Source organism: Dasypus novemcinctus, chromosome 2, assembly GCF_030445035.2.
Source record: "Dasypus novemcinctus isolate mDasNov1 chromosome 2, mDasNov1.1.hap2, whole genome shotgun sequence".
Classification (NCBI taxonomy): Eukaryota; Metazoa; Chordata; class Mammalia; order Cingulata; family Dasypodidae; genus Dasypus; species Dasypus novemcinctus.
The window spans coordinates 38,575,146-38,590,150 of record NC_080674.1 but is presented as its reverse complement, the minus strand read 5'-3'; the positions used below and the strand labels follow the sequence as shown (position 1 = coordinate 38,590,150).

The 15,005-nt window shown below is 34.9% G+C and overlaps 1 protein-coding gene across 8 annotated transcripts in view; it reads right to left on the bottom strand.

The window, feature by feature from the left end:
- SPEF2 (sperm flagellar 2) overlaps positions 1–15,005 on the bottom strand; it is a 200,909-nt gene that overhangs the window by 103,546 nt on the left and 82,358 nt on the right. For all 8 annotated transcript variants that reach the window (XM_004453334.4, XM_058307706.2, XM_058307701.2 and 5 more), the window contains 3 exons: positions 12,971–13,227; positions 4,033–4,141; positions 2,863–3,020 (listed from right to left, as the gene is read on the bottom strand). In XM_004453334.4, the coding sequence (XP_004453391.2) occupies positions 2,863–3,020; positions 4,033–4,141; positions 12,971–13,227 (524 nt within the window). The remainder of the gene's footprint in view (positions 1–2,862; positions 3,021–4,032; positions 4,142–12,970; positions 13,228–15,005) is intronic.

The window sequence follows — 15,005 nt, the reverse complement described above, 5'->3', positions numbered from 1 at the left end:
AGAAAGCTTTTCTGCTGAGACCAGGGACAAGACTAGGATGCCCACTGTAACCATTGTTATTCAATATTGTGCTAGAGGTTTTAGATAGAGCAATTAGGCTGGATAAAGAAATAAAAGGCACTCCAATAGGAAAGAAAGAAGTAAAACTTTCACTATTCACTGATGATATGATTCTATATCTAGAATTTCCTGAAAAATCCACAACAAAGCTAACAGAACTAAGAGACAAGTTCAGCAAAATGGCAGGATAAAAGATTAATATGCAAAAATCAATAGTGTTTCTATACACTACTGATGTGCAATCTAAGGAGGAAATGAGAAAAAATATCCATTTACAATAGCAACTAAAACAATCCAATATTTAGGAATAAACTTAACCAAGTATATAAAGGATCTCTACTCAGAAAAGTAGAAAACTTTGCTAAAAGAAGCTGAAAAAGACAAATAAATGGAAGGACATTCTGTGTTCATGAATTGAAAGACTAAATATCCTTGTGATGTCAGTTCTATCCAAACTGATTTACAGATTCAATCCCAATAAAAATCCCAACAGCCTTTTTCGCATAAATGGAAAAATCAAATATCAAATTTATTTGGAAGGGTAAGGGGCATCGAAGAGCCAAAAAGATTTTAAAAAAGAACCAAGTTGGAGGACTCTCATTTCTGGACTTTAAAACATATTACCTAGCTGCAGTGGTAATATAGCACAGTACTGGCATAAAGACAGTCACATTGACCAATTGAACAGAATCAAGAACTCAGAAACAGATCCTCATGTCCATAGTCAAGTGACTTTTAACAAGGCAGGCAAGCCAGAAGAGTCCATTCAATAAATGGTGTTGGGGGAGCTGGCTCCCATATCAAAAAGAAAGAGAAAAGACGCTATCTCACACTTATACAAAATTAACTCAAAATGGATCAAGGACCTAAATATAAAAGTGACAACCATGAAACTCCTAGAAGAAAATGTGGAAAATCATCTAAAGATCTTATGGTAGGTGGTCGTTTCTTAAACCTTAGACCCAAAGCACAAGCAACAAAAGAAAAAATAGATAAATGGGACCTCCTCGAAATTAAACACTTTTGCACCTCAAAGGACTTTGTCTAAAGGGTGAATAGGCAGCCAGTCAACGGGAGAAAAAAATTGGCAATCACATATCCGATAAAGGTTTAATATCTATGATATATAAAGAGATCATAGACCTCAACAATAAAAAGACAAACTACCTGATTAAAAAAATGGGCAAAAGACTTGAAAAGACAATGTAGAAAGAAGAAATACAAATGGCAAAGAAATACACAAAAAAATGTTCAACATCATTATGGTAATGCAAATCAAAACTACAATGAGATATCATTTCCTACCTATTAGACTGGCTGCTATTAAAAATGTGGAAAACAGTAAATGTTGGAGAGGATGTGGAGAGATAGGAATACTTATTTGCTGTTGGTGGGAATGTAGAATGGTACAGTCACTGTGGAGGACTGTTTGGCAGTTCCTAAGTAAGCTGAATATAGACATGCCATGTAACCTGGCAATACCCTTCCTAGGTAGATAACCAGAATAAATGAGAGCAGAGACATGAATGGATATCTGCATATTTATGTTCATAAGGGCATTATTCATGATTGCCAAAAGTTGGAAAAAACCTAGGTATTCATCAACGGATGAATGTGGTGTATACACACTATGGAATATTATGCAGGGGTAAGAAGAAATGAAGTTGTGAAGCATATGATAACATGAACGAACCTGGAAGCCATTATGTTGAGTGAGCAAGTCAGACAGAAAAGGACAAATAACGTATGATTGTGCTGTTATGAACTAAATATATGGTGTAAACTCATGGAGTTAACAATTACTATGTAGGTAACCAGAAAATAGAAGGAGGGTAGAGAATGGAAAGCTGAGAGCTAATCTATGCAGAATTGTTAAAAAGGTTGTAAATCTTTGGAAATGAACAGAAATGGTTAAAGCATATATTTGTGTTTGTAACTAGCAGTGCTATTGTATGAGTATGACAGTGGTAGAAAGTCTAAAGTCATTACTAGAAAAGAAAACTAAAAACTCTAACATGGGACTGTAGAAGACAGTAAAACCTCATGTAATACATTTATGTGGGTGATATTGCATAGATAAGACTGTTTTAACAAAATATAAATACAAATATGCTAGCGGGAAGGAAAAAATAGCAGCTCTGTACCGCAGGCGAGACATAGAACGAGAGGTGATGAATTTTGTTTTTTCTTTGTTATTATTATTGGAATAATGAAAGTGCTCTGGGAGTGATTGGGGTGATGAATGCAGAAACATGTGATTACACTGAATACCAATGATGGTATTCTTTTGATGGGCTTTATTAATATGTATCATAAAATTGAAAAAAAAGCTAGTGGGAAATTAATACTGGTTGAATGGAGTAAGAAGGTCAGGATGGTTTAATGTGGGTGCTATGTACCCCCAAAACAAGGTTAGTAAATAAGCAAATAATAATTAACAAGCTAATATCAACTCAGGTAGATTTGAGGAAAATACAATGCCTAGTGTTCCATCTCTAAGAATTCACTTACTGTTTAATTGTAATACTAAAGTTAGTGAATTAAAATCTTAACACTTCTCTATAACATCCTTAATGTTAATATGATATTTTTTGTTTTTTATTAAACTAATAGGAAGAGATACACATTTTTATTCAGAAAGATATATATCAGAAAGTAAATATCAAAGGTAGTACACACTTGTAGATAATATAATCTGAGTACAGGAGAGAGCTTCGTGCTCACATTTACATTTCCTCCTAAATTCATTAAAATCATACATCTTCGTCGTATAAATTCAAAATGATAAATAAATGTAATTACCTTTATTCTTTTTTTTCATTATTTCAGCTGTAATAATTTCCTTTACTTTTTGGCTTAAAGACTCTTTCTCCACTTCAGCATTGACTTTTATTAAAATATTTTCTGCCTCTGAAAACCATTGCTCCAATGAAGGCCAGTTGTCTAAGAAGCCTGTAATTCTGAAAAATCAAAATATTATGTGAATATCACATATTGATTGAAATATTGGAGTGACATTAAGAATGGGTTATCTGACATGCACCATGAAAAATTAGGCTACCAAAATAATTGAATCTAACCAGGCAACTGTAGGACGTCTACAGGCAATGGAATATTGTTCACTTTATACTAAAGAAGAAATTATTTAAGGCTATGAAGACAGTTTTCAAGAAACAGGAAAGAGCAGATTTGGAAATGCCACCACTTCAGGCAACTTTCAGTTTAAGCTCAGTTTCTCTGAATGAAAATGTAAGCAGATGTCAAAGACAGATGTCACCCGTGCTTATAGCCTAGCAACCAAGCATTCATTCTATGGTCACTATAGTCTAATCTGCCAGGGCCATCCACTTTTTTCTTATAGATAGGAATTGCAGAGGTGAGTAACTATAAATGGTTCACACATAGTAGCTCAACTCAAAAGTATTCTTGAGAATTTTTTCTTCCTCCTTGAGATGAGGAAGACTTAATATAGCTTAAATTACTCTTCCCTTGCTCACTTCATATTTTTAGACTTCAGGGTTTCATGAAATTATCCAATTTTGTCTTAATTTTATTTTCCGAAGGGCAAGTTACACACAACCAAGAATGTACTGCATGCCTTTATTACAACAAAGAAGTGGTTTTAATTCCAAACCCTGTAGTCTGATGTCTAACTCTTTGAAATTCCATGGTTTTCACTGATACTTGTTGAATGAAGGCTGAATTAGGATTATGTTCAATGAACTTGTCAGTTCATGTAACGAAAAAGGGAAGTTTTGCCTGATTTAATATTTTTAGTACGATGACTTGTACTTTGAATATGAAAGTTAACATGTAAATATTTCAGTCAACATCAAACATACTAAGTTTGGTTTTACCTGTAATACACTGAATAATACAAAATATATTTTTTCTAGTTCTGATAATTCCAAAGTGGCTAATTGTCAGGCTGTTTAAAGGGTGAGAAAAAAGGAGTATTTCATTATGACTAACCTGTGTTGTATCTGGTCTCTTAAGGTCTGGTTCTCATCCTTCTCTTGGTTTTTAGCAGCTACATAGTGACTGATATCTTCATGAGGAACTTCATGTGAAATTGCTTCAACTACGGTATGAAAATTACTAATAAGATAATTTGTTAAAGCAGTCAAAGTTGCTACTAACTGCTAAAATGTAGTGATGCAAGAATGCCAAATAGATATTGTCCTGTCCGTGGTTCAACATTATTTTTAAATGGTTAACTAGATAGTGAAAGGGTACAGTTTTAGAATCTGAAGTCAAAATTTCCTGGAAAATTATGGAAAATGGGATAAAATCCAACATTACTAAAGGAACTTTTGTTTCAATGTAGAGGATCTCGGGGTTGATTACGATCAGATGAGAATGGAAAGTGACAGATCATCATGAATGGTGAACTTGAAAAGAATTAGCAAATATAAAAATAAAGAATGAAATAATTATTTATTTTCAAAATCTGCAAAAATAGTTAAATATACATGGTAATTGCTTTCTGATATTACATTATAATACAAAAATTTATTTTGTTTCCCAAATTTACAAGCTCCCTGTTGAAGAGACATAAAGAAGCAGAACACAAAAGAGCAAAACAAAAACGAAACCCATCTCCATAGTTCTGATTGAGTACTATACTGAGTACAAAGTCCAGAGTACTCACGAACCTAGTATAAATGGAAAATATAAAGAAGATGGAAAGCCTTGAATTAGATTAAAAGGAATTAGAATGACTCAGTGAATGCGAGAACGCTGAACAGTGAATTAATAGTGTTCAAGAAAATGAAGGACTCTCAAAGGATAGAGCAATTCGTTGTTCTCCATCTATATTCATTATAGAACAAGAAGAAATGGATTTAAAATACAGAATAATGTTTTTAGGTTATTTATAAAAGCCCAAGATTGATATAATAATGGGTTATTAAAGAAGACTGTGGGAACCTTTCATGTACTATTTCATGGTCACATTTGCCAAGACTTTAGCACATAGACCAGCATTCCTCTCTCCCCAAAACCCACCCATGCATTGGTCCCTTTCCTTTCTCTCCACTGCCAACACTCCCTCCCATGGCCAATCCTGGATTTTATGATCATTCTGAATGTCTCTATATCTGAAACCCTAATAACCTCTATTCCTGCCACAAACTCTTATCTTGCCAGAACTTCCATATAGGTGGATGAATCTCTTTACTGCCAATCAGTCCCTAAATTCCTACTTTTTTCCAAATTTACAAATAGTGACCTGACTTCACTTATTTTCCAGCAAACCCAAATCACATGATTGAAAGCTTTGACTTGTCTCTCCCTAACCCAACAACTCCAATTTATCTCCTTGCTATTTTGCTATACAAGTCTGGAAAACCCTCATCTTATATGAGCATATTCATCTCTCTTCCCTAAGACCACACTTTTACTGGTAGGTATCTTTGAAGGAAACTCAATTTTGTGATTTATAACCTAGTTACCTTAAATATCAATGTAGCTCTTAACTCTGTGTAACTCCCTTTCCTAAAATAAAGGAAAAAAGGAAGAAAGTAAAAAAGAAATTAAGAAGGAAGAAAGGGAGGGGTGGAGGGGCAGAGGGAGGAGGGAGGAAGGAAGGAAGGGAATAAGGATGGCAAGAGAGTAAGAAGGGAAAGAAAGGAGTGAAAAAAGAAAATTTAAAATACCTCAAATAATAAATACCATTTTCATCACTCTCTCTGTTCTTTCACAGTTAAGCTTCTCATGAGGTTTTTCCATTCCCTTTCTCTACCTCCTTATCCATCTGCCATTCATGCCTCAATCCACTGCCATCCATCCTTCTTCCCACCACTCCATTGAATCTGCTCATTTTGTTCACCAAAACCTTCAAAGCCAATGGACATGTTTTGGTTATCTTATTTTATTTCTATGTAGCTTTTACACATTATAATATTATTTTATAGTCACAACAAAAGTTGTGAAGGATTGAGGTTTTGAAACTTGTCCAAATTGCACATTTCATAAATGGTAAAGAAGGGACTTGATTTGTGCCATTCTTACTCCATACTATGCAATTCTTTTAAAAATTTTAGTCAAATTATCACTGACAAAAAGTATATTACATGAGTAAATAGCTAAATGAATTCATTAACTGAAAAGTCAGCATCCAGTTTAAGAAATGAAGTTGATCAATCCCAGAAGTCCATCTCAGGCACCGTTTCAGTCACTATAAATCATCAAGTGTAACCATCAGATTCTGAACTTAAAATCTCTCTGTACTTCTCACCAAGCTATAACCACTCTTCCCTCCTCTCAGACTGACCAATGGCCAAGGGCACTTGCTAAAAAGCCAAGAAAGCCTTCTATTTTTCCTTTTTGACATTGCCTTTTATTTTCACATTGAATGTTCTCCTTCCTTCGGTTTTCCTGGTCTGTTGTCTTTAAGCCTGGACCATTATTCTCTGTCCAGCCCTTGATGAATAGATGTGCAGCCTTTCAAGCCCACCCAGGCTTAAATGTGGCATGCTTCCCTGTGATACTGTTCTTCATGATTCACTGTGGACCCTGACTATTGCAGGACAGCAAAGAGACCCAAGCCTGGTGAAAGGATGCCACATCCTGGCTCAGGCCTCAGGACTCCAGGTCCTATTGGTCTGGGAGAGGGTTTGGAAACATCTTTGGTTTGAGAACATATTCTCTATTTTACAAGACATGGTTTTACTCTCCTTGTCTTTCTTCCTCTCTAGCTGCTTCTTCTAATTCCTTCTTGCTCACCTCATGACATTATGATGTTTTCTTGGATGTCACTCTGGATCTTCTTTCATGAATTCCTCTTCCAGATGATTTCCCTCACTTTCAAATCCTTAACTATAATACAAACTTCCCTCCTGACAAATAGACTTATTTATATTAATAAAACTGTTTTTTGAACATATTAGCTTAAAAGTCCCATAGGCATGTCAAACTCAACATGTCCCCAAATAAACTGTGTGTTTCTTTCCATAGTCTCCAAGTATCATTATTGAAAGAGTTGTGTGAGTAAGAAACTTGATATAACTACCTATAATTCATCCCATTTCCCAATTGATCACTAAATTACTTAAGTCAAAAACTGTCATAAGAGACAAATAAGGATATTATATGTTGAGAAGAAGATATAATAATAATAACAGGGGATCCCAAATATATGGAGCAAACACTGGCAGATTTGAAAGGTTCTACAATAATAGTTGGAGATTTTAATACACCATTTTTCATACTAGACAGAACATCTAGACAGAAGAATAAGAATGAAATGGATAACCTGAACAACACTATCAACCAACTAGCTCTAAAACACATATTGAGCACTTCATCTAAAAACAGCATAATACACATTGTTTTTAAGTGCCATAATCATTCTTCAGGAAAGACCATATATTAGGACACAAGACAAGACTCAAAAATTTCAAAACACTAAAACCTTACAATTTAACTTTCCGACCACAGGGCAATGAAGCTAGAATTCAATACCAGAAGAAGAACTGGAAATTTTACTAATACAAGGAAATTAGAGGGCACATTCTTAAACAACAAATGTATTAAGAAGAAATTTTCTAAAGGAAAATTAGAAAATGCTTGAAAATGAAACACAATATACCAAAATTTAAGGGATGTAGCAAAGGCAGTGCTAAGAGGGAAATTTATAGCTTTGTATGCTTATGTTAAAAACGAAGATCACGAATCAATAACCTAACTTCACATCTTGAGGAACTAGAAAAACAAGAGCAAAGTAAAACCAAAATTATCAGAAGGAAGGACAGAATTATGACTAGATTGGAGATAAGTGAAATAGGGAACAGAAAAACAGTTGAGAAAAGCAATAAAACTAAAATTTGGTTCTTAGAAAAATTTTAATAAGATTGACAAACTTTTAGCTAGATGCAAGAAAAAGAGAAAATACTTTAATACTTAAAATCACAGTGAAAATGATGACATTACTATTGACTTTGGAAAAATAAAAAGGCTTATAAGACAATACTATGTACAATTTCATGGCAACAAATTAGAAAGTCTAGACAAAATGTAAAAATTACTAGAAACATACTAATTACCTAAACTGACTCAAGAAGAAATAGAAAACCTCAACATATCTATAGAAAGTATGGAAACAGATCAGCAGTCAACATATTCCACCAAATAAAATCCAGTACCAGATGGCTTCACTGATGAATTCTATCAAACATTCAAAGAAGAATTAATACCAATTCTTCTCAAATTCTTCCAAAATTCAAGAGGAGGGAAGATGAATACTTCCTAATTTATTCTGTGACACCAGCATTACCCTGATACCAAGGCTGAAAAGAAAATCACAGAACAATTTTGCTTATGAATATAGATGTAAAAATCCTTAACAAAATATTTGCAAACTGAATACAAGAGCAGACTGGAAGGATTATATACCATGCCCAAGTGGGATTTACCCTAGAAATGCAAAGGTGGTTCAACATACAGAAATAAGTCAATGCAATACACCATGCAATAGTTAATTTTGTGTGTTGACTTGGCTAGGTTATGGTGCCCAGTTGTTTGGCCAAGCAAACAATGTCCTGATTGTTACTGTGGATTATCTCATAGATGGATTAGCATCTATAGCTAGTTCACTGCATCTATGGTTGAGTGTGTCCAATACAGGAGATTACGCTCAGCAATGAGAGAGTCCAATCAGTTGTAGGTCTTAAAGCAGAACTAGGGACTTCTGAGGTCAGAAAGGAGAATTTCTGCCTTTTATCAGCCAGCCAGCTTCTCCTGGGGAATACGACTTCAACTTCATTGGAGTTTCTGACTTGCAGCATGCAGTACAGTGTTTGTATATACCAGATTTCAGAGTCACCTTTTCTGAAATTTTCAGCTGGCAGCCTGCCCTACAGAATTTGGATTTTCAATCCCCATGGACACGTAAGCCAATTCCTATAATAAATAACTTAGTACTTATAAAATATATGCGGTTCTGTTTTTCTGGAGAACCCTAATACACACACATGTAAATAGAAGGGAGGGAGAAAAATCACATGATTATCTCAATAGATGCAGAAAAGACATTTGATAAAATCCAGCACCCTTTCTTCATAAAACACTCAGAAGTAGAGGAATAAAAGGGAACTTTTGCAAGATGATAAAAGCCATTCATGAAAAACCCACAACTAATATCATACTCAATGGTGAAATACTGAAAGCTCTCCCCCATGTTCAGTCCGTTTATGGATTAGAAGGCTTAGTATTGTAAAGATGTTAATACTACCCAAAGTAATATAAAGAGTCAACGTGATCCCTATCAAAACTTCAGCAGCCCTTTTTTGCTAAAATAGAAAAGACTGCCTTAAAATTCATATGGAATTGCAAGGGGCCCTGAATAGCCAAAAATACTTGGAAAATAAGAACAAAGTTGCAGAAGTCACATTTCCCAATTTTAAATAGTACTAAAAAGTTAGAGCAATCAAGACAGTGTGGTAGGTGTAAGGTTAGACAAATAAAACAATGGAATGGAATTGAAAGTCCAGAAATAGACCAACACATGTATGGCCAATTGATTTTTAACAAGAATGCAAATTTCCTGCAAAGGAGATTCTCTTAAAAAAAAAATGGTCTTGGTAAAATTGCATAGACATAAGGAAAGGAATGAGGTTGTACCCCTATCTCAAACTGTATACAAACATCAACTCAAAAGGGATCAAGGACCTAAATATAAGGGCTAAAACCACAGAAGTCTTATAAGATAATGTAGGGGAAAATCTTCATGACTTTGGCTTTGGAAATGGAATCTTAGGTATGACACCAAAAGCATAAACAACAAAAGAAAAAATAAATGGGACTTCATCAAAATTTAAAACTTAAGTGTATTAAAGTAAAATGAAAGTTCCATGAAAGTAAAAATAAAACCTGCAGAATGGAAGAAAATATTTGGAAACCACATATCTGAAAAGGGTTTAATATCTAGAATATATAAATAAACCCCACAAATATACAACAAAAAGACAAAACAATCCAATTGAAAAATGGGCAAAAGACTTGATTAGATATTTTTTCCTAAAGAAGTTATACGAATGACCAATAAACATATGAAAAGAATCTCAATATTACTAGCCATTAGGGAAATACAAATCAAAACCATAAGAGGTACCACTTCACCCAAAGGATGGCTATTATTTTTTTTTTTAATTTTTTTAAAAAGGAAAATAACACAAACACTATAGAGGATCTAAAGAAATAGGAAATCTAGTATCTTATTGGTGGGAATATAAAATGGCACAGCCACTGTGGAAAGGAATATGGTGATTCTTCAAAAAGTTAAATATAGAATTACCATATGATCCAACAATTCTACTTCTAGGTATACACCCCAAAAAAGTAAAAATGGGGTCTCAAAAAGGTACTTGTACACCAATTTTCATAGCAGCATTATTCACAGTAGCCAAAAAGTAGAATGGATCCCAATGTCCATTAACAAGTTAATGGACTATTTATTATTCAGCCATAAGAAACAATGAAGTTCTGAGACCCACTTTAAAGTGGATGAAGCTTAAAAACATTATGCTGGGTGAAAGAAACAAAACACGTATGGTAAATATTGTATGCTGTCACTTATAAGAGATATTTAGAGATGGCAAATTTGAAAGTAGATTAGAGGTTACCAAGGAAGGGGGAAGAAAGAAGGGAGGATTTCGCTTGATTGATAAAGAGTGTTTAAAAATAATTAACTACAAAATACTTGAATTTGAAAGCTGTATTTTCATTTTCAAAGTTGTGGACCTATTTAGAATACTGAGTTCTAACCAAAACAATTAAAAGCCATAAAATTAATGATTTCATACTACTTTACTTGGCATAGATGATCTTAATCGAGCATTTGCTTCAGTGTATCAAATACAGAAATGTACAGTCATATTAGAAATATATGATAAAAGTAAAATTCATTTTGTGCTTTAAGACTAATTTCTGAGGGGCAATGAATAAGACTGTTTCTGTATATATTTGTATACAATCTGACAAAAGAGAAACTCTTCCTGGAATAGTAGAAAAAAAGACATTTATAAGATCAAGGGTCTAGCATTTAAAATTTAAGCTGTTTAGATGCTAACATCAGCTTTATCGCAGTTGCCAAAAGCATTCGTCATGTGATTTCGATACGTGATTGAAAGAACTCAAATGGGATTGAGTTGGATTTCTTGATATCCACTTTCAAGTCAGATTGGTCTTTATGTTCAGGGCTCTCTTTTGCCACCAGATGGCCATGGCTTGGCAGCATTCTCAGCCAATGCCCAGCTATACCCTAACAGGAATGAGAGGATGGATGAACAGGCAGAGCTATCGGTGCTGTCAGCATGGCCCCTATTCCTTTGTATGGAGAGGAATTTATCCTTCCTTATGAGATTTGATGGACAGCATGTGATTTGATGGACAGCATGTGATTTAAACAACTGTTGAGACAGCTGTTATCAACAGCTGAAGTTGATAGCTAATGGTTTTGCCATTTTATTTAAGTAAACAATGAAAGGAAGATGTCAAAGTTACACAAACTCAAAATAAGGATGAGTGCAACAAAGTCAAGTACTTATCCTTTAAATTCCCGAATACAAAAGTGGACATTAGGGTCCCTTCTAGGTCTGAGTGCTACTGTATTATTATTTATAGTAACAGTAGTAACAAAGGATGATAAAACGTTGCCACTTTTAAGGAGTGTTTGTTTGAAAGGTAAAATAATGGCTCTAATACAAATACAAAATCATGTCAAAGACATTATTCACATCTTCAATAAATGAAGGAACCAGTAAGATGCTACATCCACTTCAAATGAGAAACTGAATAGGCACTTTTGCAGACAACCAAAAGTGCTGAAATGAGCCTGTTAATAAATGAAAATCTGGTTAGTATCTATAGAGCATATAACTAGAATCATCTTTTTTACAGGATGGTTTCATTTGCATTTCTATCGGCAAGAATCATTTGCATTACTATCTGTTTTCCTACAATTTACAGATTTGTAGAAGAGTCAAGTCAAAGCCAATGAAAGGCATTGACCCTTATAGGGTCAATAACCCCAAAGGGTCCAAAAGACATTACCCAGCCATCTATTAAAGGATATTCAGTAATCTTCTGTTCATTTCCTAATCTTTCACATTTTTTCCTGAGGTATTTACTGCATGGTCATTATCATGTGCCAGGCTGGATCCTAAGTGTTTAACATTTAGTTAATCCTCTAAACAATACAATGAGGCTTCTTATTACATAGATTGTGAAACTGAAGCTTAGAATAATGGAGTAACTTTCCCAAAGTCATATATCGCAAAAGTTAAGTGGTAAAGCTAGAATTCAAGAACATGTGCTCTTATTCATACGCATTTAATTTTCTTATAAAGTAATACTTTTATTTCAAAGGTGAAAAACTATTAAATAGATCATGCATTTATGAGTTTGAGCAAGAACATTCAGCCCCGCAATTATGAGGACTTCGGCCAGTTTATACCAGCTCCTCAGAGTTAATATACAATGTAGCATATCCAAGGAAAAAGTGTTATGAGATTCTTGCTTGCAGCAAAAATGTTTTTCTAAGTCCATTACTAGAGTGACCCACCAAGTGGTACTAGATAGTTACAAAGAGCTCCACCATGCATATAAGCATCAAAAGGGTACCTCTATGCCAGTAGAAATGCCAAGCTGATGGAAGGGTTCAGAGAGATGTTTGTAGTTGGTGTGTAATTCTCTGCTAATTCCAGGCTTGGCCTGCAGTGCTCAACATTGACAATCAAACTAGGAAAGAACCCTTGCTCAGCTACGTAATCTTCTGAAAGGCTGAAATGACTTCTTCCCACTTATAATTGCAAATGGGAATGTTCACTGATTTAGTCAAAGAACAAATAAAACAAAGAACCTTGAATTGTATATATAAAAAAGTGACCCCCCAAAAAGGTGTCCAGCTTACCCATGATGTTATTCATGCGACTCAGTGCTGAATTATCTGAAATATCTAATAACATGACAAAATCAAATGCAGAAGGTGGGGTAGGTACTTCTTTGGAAGTTGTAGGATCAACAGCCAGTGTGGATATTTGTGTTCTCTTTGCCTCCAATTCTATTTGTTCTTTGTTGTACCCTGTGAGAGCTTCCTCAAGACATTTTGCTTGGTCTAATGTCATTGGAAAGCCATCAAGGATCCAGCCTTGATCCATGGGTACCTGACTAAATTGAAAAAAAAAAAAAAAAAACAGCAACAAATCATTAATATTTTGACAGACAGGAGCACTTGGGAAACAATAATAAAAGAAAACTTGTTTTTCCTTTCAATTCCAAACAACTTCCTAGTACATGAATATTATTATTTTGCAGATAAAAATCAGGTTTAGTTATGCAACATGACCACTCTCTTGCTGAAAATCCTTCCTATGGAATAGATTTGGTAGATTTCTGCCCACCAAATCTATTCCATAGGACCTGAGCATGGTATTTACAACTAATTGGCCACAACTTCTTCACAATTTTTTACCTCTCACAAGTTTGAACCACTTGTTTCAAACAAAACTGATCTACTCACTATTACATGAACATGAATTGCACTGTATTGCTTTTGTTCATAGGCTTTTGTTTCCTCATCTATACAACAGAATAACAATGTGTCTCACAAGGTGGTTGGGAGGATGAACTGAGATGATGCATATTGAAAGGCAGCACAGTCCTGAGCATAGAGTGGATACATACTGAGGACCTTGAGAGTTCTTCCTACCCCACTTCCATTGCCTGGAGTCATAAAAGCCTGGTCTGAATTCCTCTGACTTCCACTCACTCCATCATACAATTGATAATTACTATATTTCCGGACTTTCAAAAATTCCCATGAGTCATTTTTATCTCAATTAGGCTTTAAGTTGCTGAAGAGTAAGGGCCATTTCTTGGGCTATTGCATTCAGCATTAGTCGTCAACAGAGAATGGCTGTTCCAGAAATTATTTAGTTCTTTAAATTGTAAAACAACGTGAAAAGGGCATACACATCAACTTTGATCACCTAAGTAAGCCTTTAAATTATGTAAAACTGAGACTTTTGCCATTTGATTAAGAGTTAGGATTTCATTTCTTTCTCTGTTAAACCTCATATTAAACAATAGGATCCCTCTTCCAAAGGTTTAAAAGTTTTCTTTGGTGCTGCATGTGACCCTTCCGACAGTGTGGCAAGGGAGGCAGGGGTATGTTATTTCCCTCATTTTAGAGGAAACTGAAGTTCAGAGAGGTTATGTTACTTGTTCAAAAGCACAACATTGGAAAATGACTCCAAATCCAGTGATTTTTTCCACTTTGCCAAGTTGCCCCCAGGTCACGCTGCCTATAGTTTCCCCATTAGATTTCAAAGAGCAAAAATACAGTATTTGCCTTTTATGACTTGTCCAGAGCTTGGTAAAGCATTCAATTTAAAATGGATTTGTTGACTGCCTGACTTAAGATGGAAAAGGGACTTTCCTTGAGTATTACTCAGGTCTAGCTGACCACTTCCCCTACCGAGAATCTCTGGAGCCACTGCAGAGGGGAGAGGAAGTTCAGCTATAGTGTGAACGTACCAGGCTGGGAGTCAGGAGACCTGGGCTTTGGTTCCACTTCTGTCACTAACCAGATGGGTAATTTGGCACCTCACTGAGAGTCCATGTACATTTATTTTCTCAATGAAAAATGATGGATTTGGACTAGATCAAACAAAGGATTTCAAAACGATGGCAGTCCTCTGGAGTTGCTCAGGGGCAATGAAATGGTGTATGTGTAGGGAGCTGGTGGTGGTAATGGGAGTTCTGAGGGTGGAGCTTTAGACATACCACCTTCACTGAAATCAAAATTAAGATCTGTTCTCTACATATTGTATAGAAGACGTTTTTCATATACAATTTTTCTGAGGAAAGAATTCTATGGCTAAATCAGTGCTGTAAGCTAGTTTTGAGAAATATTATTTTACAAGAATAAGGTCCTAGAATAAAGT